Source organism: Olea europaea, chromosome 21 (assembly GCF_002742605.1).
Source record: "Olea europaea var. sylvestris chromosome 21, O_europaea_v1, whole genome shotgun sequence".
NCBI lineage: Eukaryota > Viridiplantae > Streptophyta > Magnoliopsida > Lamiales > Oleaceae > Olea > Olea europaea.
In genome coordinates, this window is record NC_036257.1 from 7,893,916 (window position 1) to 7,905,230 (window position 11,315).

Consider the following 11,315-nt stretch of genomic DNA (forward strand, 5'->3'; position numbering starts at 1 on the left):
GGCAGGGCAATTCTCCTTTGGCAAAGAAGAAGTAAGCATTTGCATGGATACCTTGCCAATAGAGAACAGCCCTGTTACTCCTTTACCCACACATTTTCCCTTTGCCCCAAAGCAGCCATGGAGGTTCCATTTGTAAGAGCATGCTTTTTATACTCTCTGGTTCGCACCTTCATTTCGGATATGCTGGAACTAGAAGTGGTATATGCTTGGGACTATTCCTCTAGGGTTTCCCTTACTTTTAAAAAAGCCCATGGTCCCAAGTTCTGAATTTCACTTTGCACATTTTTAAGTTTGTTCTCTAATATGCTGTTTGAAGTGCAGAAAATAATGCATGTTGGAAACTAGGAAGTTCATTTAGGAAGTCCACTACTGTGATAATTATTTTTTTGTACCTGGGTTGGGGGGGCGGAGATTAATGGGGGCTCTTAAAGAAAGGGCAGCGATGAAAGTTTATTATTAGTAATAAAGATAACATAATTACTAAGTTCCTAATAATACCATAATGATATACCTAAGTATCTAAAATAGTAAGTAAAGACATTTAAACATTAAAATTTCCATATTTATTGCATGAATAGTAACCTCTGTTTACTTGATGTAATTGTAAGAGAAGAAAGATTGATAGAGAAACTATGTGCTTGTTTGGTAAGGATTTTGTTAATTGATTTTTTTGACCGTTAGAGATAAAGTGGGTCCTATCTATGAGAGAAGAATTCAAAAATGAAGGTTGAAATAGTGACATAATGGTCAAAATTGATGTTAATTGGATTAAAATCTCTACCAAACATGCTTTATATTTCTAATGGCTTTTCTGGTAGATATATTGAGTATTGGCAATTGAACATGAAATATTTGATTGTGCTGACGGATTTAGAGCAATAACCACATTTTTATGGATGCTCAATGTGGTGCATAGGCTTTTTGATTGAACGTTTGGGACTTAGGACGAAATAAATCTTGATGTTCTTACTTTCTGTTGAATTTTATTTTATATTTTTTTACAAATTTACCAACAACTGGTATCAGAGCCTTCAAGCTAAAGGAAAACTTCTTTGATTCTGTTTAGCTGGTTAGTCTTGAAGGTTAAACCCTAAAAGAATTAATCTTGGGGGATGAGGTTTCTGCACTTGTCTGTGTCATTAGAGAAGTAGGAGAAATTTGAGATTGTGCACAATTGTGGAAAAAATTGGACACCACGTATAACACTAAAAGTCTTCCTAATAAATGCTATCTATGGAATAATTTTTTAGATTCATGTTTAATCCACATGCTGATCTTGGGATAAACTTGTACCGATTTAATAAATTGTCTTAAGATCTCACCCGTAGTGACGAGACTATCTCAGATGATCAATAGTCCGTGGCCTTTATTGACTTCCTTTTCTAATAAGTACAAGGATTTGAAAAATGCCAATAAATATGGAAGAAATTTCATTACTGTTGATATTGTTGTTTCCTCTCTGATAAATAAAGAATTAAAATATAAATGTAATTCAATTGATTCCTCTAGTGGAGTGAGTTTGATGACAAAAGGCAAAAACATTTCAAAAGGAAACAATAATATTTATGTTAAATAAATATTATTGAAAAAGAAAAGATTCTTCAGAAAAATCTGGAAAAGATAACAACAAAATGAAGAATTAGAATATGGATAAAAGAAAGAAGTGTTATTTTTTGTAGAAAAATTGGACACTTTATAGAAGATTGTTATAAAAGATTTGACAAATTGAAAAGCGCATGAATAAGCTGCAGCTTCAAATGGACAAGTCTATCTGGCTAGTCAAACTTCAGTTAAAGATGAGTAGATTCTTGATCCAAGTTGTACTTTCATATGACATCCTATAAAGAATACATTATTGAATTTTTTGAAATGAGTGCGTTCAAGAAATAATGGGAAATGATTTCTTTTACACAGTTAAAGGTATTGAAGAAATAGTTTAAAAATGAAAAAATGGAAATATTTTGACACTTGAAAGGATCAGATACATTCCTAATTTGAAAAGAAATTTGATTTCTTTAGGTATTCTTAATGATGAATGTTAAAATACTTTCGCCGACAAAGGAATTATTACATTCAATATAATTTTGGTCAAATCATCAGGGTTCTTAAAATTAATGGGAATAATGTCTTAAATAATTTATTTTTGGTGGGTGATCCACTAGCTACTGCAGTCTCGCAAAATGATAAGTCTAAATTATGGCACAAAAAACTTGGTCAGATAATTGATAAAAATTTGCATTTGTTGAAAAAACAAGGTCTATTTGGTGTTGAAAAATTGAAAAACTATCATTCTATGATCATTGCATTTATGGTAAGCAAAAGAAATTACCTTCTATTCTAGGAATGATAAATCTAAATCTATACTTGATTATTTGCATGCTGATTCGTGGGGACCCGCATCTGTTTACACATATTCTGATTATAAGAATTTCCTTCTCATAATTGATGATTTTTCTAGAAAAGTTTGGGTTATTTTATTGAAAAATAAATCTAATACTTGAAAGCATTTTAAAAACCAAAAAACTCTTGTTGAAAATCAAGTTAACAAGAATATAAAGATTCTTAAGACTATTAATGGTCTTAAATTTTGCAATGAAGAGTTTGACAATTTTTGTAAAAAAAAAAAAAAAAAATAGATAAAAAAATGGTATCCTTATGTACATAGTTGCCACATACACTTCTCAACATAATGGATTAGCAGAAAGAATGAATGGGACTCTCTTGGAAAAGATTAGACATTTTATTAATCAGCTAACAACTCAAGGATATTTTGAGGAAAAGCTGTAAAAAAAAAAAACTGTAGCATATCTTATAAATAAATGTTCTATCACATCATTGTAATATGACACTCTGATTGGATTGGTCATCCTATTGACTATTCCATATTAAAAGTATTTTGATATGGCGCATATGCACATCAAAATGAAGAAAAACTAGAACATATGATCATTAAAGACATTTCCAGGTTATTGAGAAGGGGTGAGAGAATACAAAATTTGGCTAAGAGATCAGTGTTATTACATGTTCATCATTAAGAGTGTAGTCTTTAGTGAAAATTACATACCCCATGTTAAGGAAAAATATTTGCTTCTGAAAATAAACAAGTTAGGAACTTAGTGTATTTTGATCCCATTTCGACAAATTTAAATCTTTTAAATGAAGATGAAATTGAAGTGGAGAACTCAAGAAACCTTTTAATGAACTTGAAATCTAAAATACGGAAGAAGTTATAGCCTGAAAACTGTAGAGAATTATCAATTTCCAAGGGACGGTATGAGAAGAAAAATTAGGCCACCTGCCAGATTTGATGAAGTAGATTTTGTTTTTTACCTTTAGTGTACAAAAAATAATAAGCCTAATTCTTATGAAGAGGTTATTGGCAGGAAAGATGTGAGTCTTTTGCTTGCAGCTATGAAAGATGGAATGCTTTCATTAGATAAAAACAAGACATGGACCTTAGTAAATAAACCTAAGGGGACAAAAAATTATATACTGTAAGTGGATTTACAAAAAAAAAGATGGAGAACATGAAGATAACAGTGTGAGGTTTAAGGCCAGGTTAGTTGTAAAGGGTTTTACCTAAAGGAAAGGGATTGATCATAATGAAATATTTTCTCCTATTGTCAAATATACTTCTGTAAGGATTTTTCTCTCTCTTGTTTCTTGATTTGAATTTGAATTAGACCAATTAGACGTGCAAACTGCTTTCTTAAATGAAAAGTTGGATGGAAATATTTATATGACTCAGCCTAAAGATTTTGAGCGGAAGGGAAAAGAAAATTGTGTGTCTTTCATATAAATCTTCATCTAGATTGAAACAAGCTCCTAGACAATGATATAAAATGTTTGATACATTCATAAAGGGGTTTGGTTTCAACAGAAGTAAAATAAGATTCATGTTTTTATTTTAAGGATAATGGAGGTTCAAATTCCTATTATCTTCTGTTATATATTGATGCTATGTTGATTGTTGAAAGTGGTGGTTATGAAATAAACAAGGTAAAACAGAAGTTAAAACATGAATTTGAAATTAAATATTTAGAACATGTAAAAAGGATTTTAGGAATAAAGATTAAAATAGATAGAATTGGAAATAAATTGTTTCTAACACAAGAGTATTACATGTCTAAAATATTGAATAAATTTTCTATGTTTGATGCTAAAACAGTAAGTTTACCTTTGGCAAGTCACTTTAAACTCTCTCTTGAACAATGTCATAAAATTGAAGATGATTAGATTATACTAAATAAAATTTCTTATGCTAATGTTGTTGGTTCACTTATGTAACAGACCAGATTTAGCTATGTTGTAAGTGCTCTTAGTAGATTCATGAGCACTCCTAGTGAATGTTACTTGGAGGCTATGAAATAGCAATTAAGATACTTAAAAGGAACATGTAACATTAGGTTAATGTTTTATAAATCTATGGAGGAAATTAATCTAAAAGTAATTGTTGATTTAGATTTTGCTGATAATAATGATAATAGTAAGTCTACGTCTGCTTATATGTTTACTATAAATGAGACTTGCATTTATATAAATTGGAAAACTGACCTGGATGTTTCATCACTATACATACTCGCATTTTGGTTATCCGACTTTGATTAAAAAAATTCTAAAAGCTGAAATGAAGCCACGTGGTTGCTTGTTGACTTATTTTACTTAAATGCCCTATTTGTCTCTTCTTTTGTGAGATTATTCTAGGATTTTCTGTTGTGGTGTCTTTTCTCTTTCTCTCTATCATCCATTCATATTTTTCGTCTATAATATCTATTTTTTGATGATTTCTTAGTGAGATTCTAAAATGGTGTGTTGTGAGGGTTCTTAGTGTGTTCTTGGTGAGCAATTACTCTAGTTACTTGGTGTAATTGTGAGAGAAGAAAGATCAAGAGAGAAACTACATTTCTAAGGATTTTTCTGGTTGATAATTTGAGTACTGGCTGTTGTACTTGTAATCGTTGGTCATGCTAGTGGATTTAGAGCATTAAACATAATTCTGTGGATACTTAACGTGGAGAGTAGACCTTTAGGCTGAACATCCAGGCCACAAGGCGAAACAAATATTGGTGTTTATACACTGTTGAAGTTTTATTATATATTTGTTACAAATATACAAACACTTTCCCAATAGGATAAAAATACTTGGACAGGACCTACACAAACAAGGAACCTAATTGGCGCCCCTTCCAATGAGGGGGTGCGGGCCTACGAGGGGGTTGATGCCCCCTATTGGAGGGGGCGTCGAATGGACTGATAGGACCACATTGGCCCAGTCTGTCCAGCACGGTTGTTCTCAATAATGGTGCTTCATTCTATCCCAATGATCACTCCGGCCAAAGATAAACCAGATGCAATAAAGGTGACAACATGTTTGAGAGTGATTATAACTTGTGGATCATGCGGAATATGTATACAATAAGGGAGTAGTAGTAGTAAGTTTTACAAAATGTGTGGATGTAAATTATATTTAATCATCATAGATTACAATTTAAGCTTTGCCTAACACATTTAATTAACCTATAGAGTTTTAAGTTTTAGCACAAATAGAAATACAAACCATTTCAGTGCTGTCATAGCCGAGTTTGAGCCAGCTGGTCCGATCCTAGTTTAATCTATCCCACTGATTTGATGAAACAAACATTCTCTTTCTGCGAGTTATTTGTTGCTTACATATTGTGGGAAAAACGACAGGACAATTCTTCTTTGGCAAAGAAGAAGTATGCATTTGCATGACTTGCTTGCCAATAGAGAACAGCCTTGTTACTTCTTTCCCCACACACAGGGGTGGATCCAAGCATGGGCTAGCCCGGACTACAACTTGTGCTCACCCAAGCCCAGATTCAGGTATCCCATAATTTTATTTATTTTTTTGGTTGAGCCCATTTCATTTGATTGAGCAACCTCCCCCCCCCCCCCCCAAAAAAAAAAGAAAAGAAAAGAAAAGAAAGATACCCTGACCTAGCTCCATTTTCTTGGCCCAAACAAAATTTAAATTTCAATAACCTATAAACCAAACCCAAACCTAAAATCACTTTCATTTCTAACCCATTGGCTTCCTCCCCAAACTCCTCTACCATGCTCCATCTCCGTCTCGATCCATAACCATTAGCCAACGGTCCATAGCTAGCTCCCAACGGTATGTATTTTCGATTTTGCCATTTTGGAGTTTAGTTTTTGTGTTTTGTAACTTGGACGATTTTTTATATATATTTTTAGATTTTAGTACTTAATATGGATTATTGAGATTTGAGAATGGGTTGTACATTGATTTTTGAGAAATAGAATACAAATTTTATTGGAGTTTAGGTTGTATGGATGAAATAGAGTAAAATTTTTTACTCTCGTTCCTTGTGCTGTTGTACAGTTGTGCTGAGCTTTTCAAAATAAAAATAAAAATAGAAGGGGGGGAGAGAGAGAGGGAGAGAGAGAGAGAGAGAAATTGGTGTTGAAAACTTATAATTACTGTCGAAGAGGTGAGTTTCGTTTTTTCCCCTCGGCATTTAGGCCTTTCTTCTTTTGTCCTAGAATCTTTCCATAGCTGGTGAAAACATGTAATCTATGAGGTTCTAAGATAAAAATATTGATATAATTGTAAGATAACAAAAAAGTGCAACTATCTAGAATAATAGAATAATATCATGGAAGTGAGTGACAAGGGAAATGAGCCAATTTGAAATATGAAATTATAAATCCTTGGAATTTAATAGGCTTCCTTAAATCCTCATTGAAATTGATAAACAAGTGCAATGTTTCTTATAATTCGAGTGTAAGCTTACGGGTTCACTAATAGCATTATCAAAATGAAATTTGTATTTGTTCTTGTTTTTCAGCAATAAGTCACTTACTGACATGGTAGAATAATAGCTGATTTTTTAGCTTATTTGATCTTCTTTCCTCTTCTTGATTTTGTCCGTTTATTCGCAGTCACAACTAGTTGGAAGAGTTTATAAGAAAATGGCATTTTACGTTATTAATTCATTCATGCTGGAGAGATCTTTGTCTAGTGTCTACCAACCAAAAACATACACCCTAGTAAGTAAATGTCTCCATCTCTCTACTTATGGCCTTGCCAGCAAAATATAAAATTGAATGTTGTCGCCTATTTGTCTATGTTGCCTTGTTGGCTTAATAAATTATATTTTGATTGTCGTTAGAGCAATATCATTGATTGATTATTTATTTATTTATTTTGCGATTTTAAGAAATTCAAAATGAAAGGTCAACCACCCCTCAAGAAGAATAAGAAATTGTTTTCCGTCTTCCAAAGGGCAGATAGACCTACAGAAAGTACAACTTCTGATGGACTAACTAAAGACAACCTTTATTTTCACCAGAAATTGAACAACAGTCATCCTCAAATTAGAGTAGCATATCTAAAGGCTGAGCCTTATCAACTAAAACTTGTTGAGTATCCAAAGACACAAGGAAAATCTCAGTCTCGTCGCTTTCAAGCACAATGGTTCAACTAGTTTCCTTGGCTAGAGTATTTACCTATAACAAATAGGGATATTGTTTTTATTGTTATCTTTTTCAAAATGATGGGAATCCATCCAATTGTTCTGCACTAGTAACTTCTAAATATAACCGATGGAAAAGGGTTAATGACGGATCAAAATGTGCATTTCTTACGCATTTGCGATCATCATATCAGAATATGTGTGGGAGAAGAGCTAAAGATTCAATAAAACTTTCTCAATATATTGATAAAGTGATGCATATCATATTGAATTCAGAAGTTGAGAAACATCGTTTACTTTAAATACTTCAATTCAAAGCGCTTGATGGTTAGCATTTCAAAGTTGTTCCTTTAAAGGTCATGATGAATCTCCGTCTTCATTAAATCGCAGGAATTTTCTTGAAATGATAAAAATTTTGACAGAAACGAAGGCAGAAATTGATCGAATTATTTTGAAGAATACTCCAAAAAATGCCCAATACATTACTTCGAGTATTCAAAAAGAAATCTTACACATAATGGCGAATAAAGTAAGAATGATGATTCACGAATAAATTGGCAATGGATACTATTGTATTCTTGTTGATGAAGCACAAGATACATCTAAGAAAGAACAAATGGCCATTAGTTTGAGATTTGTGAATCCCTAGGGTATTTTGATGGAAAAATACTTTGATATCAAAAGCGTCAGTGACACTGCATCATCAAATCTAAAAAATGAGATTTTAAGCGTTCTTACTCAATATGAACTTCAAGTTGGAAAATGAGAGGCCAAGAATGTGATGGTGCTAGTATTATGTGGGGCACTTAGAATGGACATCAGACATTATTTCTTAAAGATTGTCTATATGTGTATTATGTCCATTGTTTTGCTAATTGATTACAATTGGTATTGGTTTATGCAGCTAAAGAAGTTGATGTTATTTGGGAGTTCATTTCTCATTTGGACAATATTATCAACATTATTACTTCTTTCCATAAGCACATTATAGATTTACAATCCACTCAAAGAAATGAAATTGAGCATATGTTAGCTACTGGGGAGTGTGAGTCGGAAAGAGGAGCAAATCAAGTTGGTAATTTACGACAACCAGGAGCAACTCATTAAAGTTCCCATATTACTCTATAAAAAAGCTTGATAGATATGTACAAAGCAACTTGCAAGGTGTTTGAAATTCATGTTGTCCATTGTCCCAATGGAAGATCTCGAGACGAAGTTTGTGGCACTAACAAACATATGAAAAGTTTTGATTTTGTGTTCAGTTTGCATTTAATGCATAACATCATAAGATTAATCGATACTCTTTATCAAATACTGGAAAAGAAATCTTTAAACATCTTGGCTACTATGAGACCTGTTTCTACTATACCAAAACTCCTTAAAAAAAGAGAGATGATGATTGGGAAGAATTTCTTCAGGAATTAAGAAAGTTTTGCTCAAAACACGATATTGAGATACCTGACCTAGAAAGTTTGTACAAGGCTGGTCCTTGTCGTTCTCGTGATCAAATTACAACGGATCATCATTATCACTTTGATTTTTTCAATGAAACAATAGATTCCGTACTGATAGAATTAAATATAAGATTTAATGATACATTAATTGAACTTCTCACACTCAGTGCAGCTTTGGAACCTAAAAATTCGTATAAATCATTTAGCATTCATGATATATGTAGACTTCCTGAAAAATTCTATCATGGGGATTTTTGAAAGCAAGATATTCATACTTTGGAATATAGTTAGGACATTTTGAGCTAGATATGAAGAGTGAATCTCGATTTCAAGTATCGACAGTTGTTGAGTTATGTCAACGGTTAACTGAGAGTGGCAAGTTGGAGACTCATACTATGGTTACTCGATTAATTCTTCTTGTACTGACTTTATCTATTTCTACGGTGACTACTGAGTGAGCATTTTCAGCAATGAAACATGTGAAGACGGATCATCATAACAAAATGGAAGATGACTTTCTTGCTGATTGTATGACACTCTTCATCGAACGAGAACTTACTCAAAAGATAGATATAGATTCTATTGTAGATAAATTTTATATTTCAAAACCTCGTCAAGAACAACTTCAAATTAAATGAATTTGACTGTAATTCATATATGAATTTACTATATCATCTTTTAAATTTTAGCCCATGCGTCAAAAATTCCTTAATCCACCCCTACCTACACATTGTCCATTTGTCCCCAAAGTAGCCATGGAGGTTCCATTTCTAAGAGCATATTTTCTATACTTCGTGGTTCGCACCTTCATTTTGGATATGCTGAAAATAGAAATGGCATATGCTTGGGACTATACCTCTAGGGCTTTCCTTTACTTTTCGTTAAGGCCATGGTCCCAAGTCCTGACTTTCACTTTGCACATCGTTAAGTTTGTTCTATGGATATGCTGATTGAAGTGAAGAAAATGATACATGTTGGAAATTAAGAACTTCATTTAGGAAGTCTACAACTTTCATAAATTTTTTTTCTTGAGTCGGGACTGGGCAGGAGGAGGGAATATTAATGGGGGTTCTTAAAGCAAGGACTGTGATGAAATTTTATTATTAGTAATAAAGATAACATAATTACTAAGTTCCTAATAATACCATAATTAGGGATGCCAACAAGTCGAACCAAAACTCGAGGTTCGAGTAAAGTGGTGCGAGTTTTTTTTTGTCCATAAAATTCTGTCTTTAATCTTCTGTTAATTTTACATTGAGGACAATGTAGTAACAAAGTTTGGGGAGGTGACATAATTTTATAATTTTAAATAAGTATCTGTGTTATCTGTGTTCATCGGTATCTATATTCCACAATGTGTGCATGAATCCCCCCCCCTCTTTTTTTTTTTTTTTTCGTTTTTTTTTTTTTTTTTTTTTTTTTTAAATGATTGCTGCCTTAAAAAAGGCAACAGTAGGTTCATGTAAAATGGTGCGAGCTTTTTCAGGCCCGAGCCGAGCCGAGCCGAGCCGAGCTTCTATTTGGCCAAAAAATCTAGGCTCGACCCAGGCTTTTACTCGAGCCTTTTCGAGTAAAGCTAGGCACGTTCTTTTTATTAAAATAACTGCTACCTTTTTCAAGGCAGCACTCGACTGCCTGAAAAGGCAATAGAAATACCTTTAAATTCATTTTTTTCTCTTTTTTAAGGCCCATGAGCTTGAGCCACACGGGTTTGCTCGAGCTTGGGCTGACACCCCAAAATAGCGCTTGGCCCGAGCCTCAAGCCGTGGCCCAAGCCGACGAGCTAATTGATATCCCTAACCATAATGACATACCAAAGTATTTAAAATAGTAAGTAATGACACCATAAAACATTAAAATTTCAATATTTATTGCATGACATTGTCATACACACTCATTTCTTAACTTTTTGTTTTTTAGGGAAAAAAAAAAAGAAAAAAATCATATCTTATTATTTACCTTTCTGTTGATTATTTTTCGCAATATTCTTTTTGATATTCATATGTTCCAACAATTTATTCCTCAACAATGAAAATGCCAAGGGTTTTTTTCCACTATGTGAACGCGATCCTTCGATAATAAATTAAAAAATTGTACCAGTACCACTTGACTAAGGCTAAGGCCTAGGTGATCCAGTCAAGTTTCTTGCTTGAAATATTTTTGTAAATCATAACAACCATTTAATTGCTAGAATATTGGATCATTCCACTTGTTAATGAATACAAGAATATGCTGTAAATATCCTTGTTGAATGCAAAACACAACAATTTTGCATGAGCTATAAATAGAGACGAGTGCTCAGATCTTTTAATCTTGTCTCTTCAGAGTGTATGGATGCATTACTGGGCAATTACTCCACTGGCAGTGGGCTACTTTACTGCTATATAGGGCCTGGCTGTATTAT

General features: G+C 32.9%; 1 protein-coding gene across 1 annotated transcript; it reads left to right on the top strand.

The window, feature by feature from the left end:
- Positions 1-7,211: 7,211 nt before the first annotated feature.
- On the top strand, positions 7,212-9,369 carry LOC111370068. Its single transcript, XM_022991778.1, has 5 exons — positions 7,212-7,459; positions 7,848-7,948; positions 8,362-8,528; positions 8,846-9,019; positions 9,199-9,369. The coding sequence occupies exons 1-5, from the start codon at positions 7,212-7,214 to the stop codon at positions 9,367-9,369; spliced, it is 861 nt and encodes a 286-aa protein (XP_022847546.1).
- Positions 9,370-11,315: the final 1,946 nt, after the last annotated feature.

Bases quoted from the DNA above. Each gene is read 5' to 3' on its own strand.
- LOC111370068 (XM_022991778.1), top strand. From the start codon at position 7,212: ATGAAAGGTCAACCACCCCTCAAGAAGAATAAGAAATTGTTTTCCGTC. The intron at 8,529-8,845 runs GTTGGTAATTTA...CCTTAAAAAAAG, and splicing joins CGGAAAGAGGAGCAAATCAA to AGAGATGATGATTGGGAAGA. The intron at 9,020-9,198 runs GTACTGATAGAA...TTTGGAATATAG, and splicing joins TCAATGAAACAATAGATTCC to TTAGGACATTTTGAGCTAGA.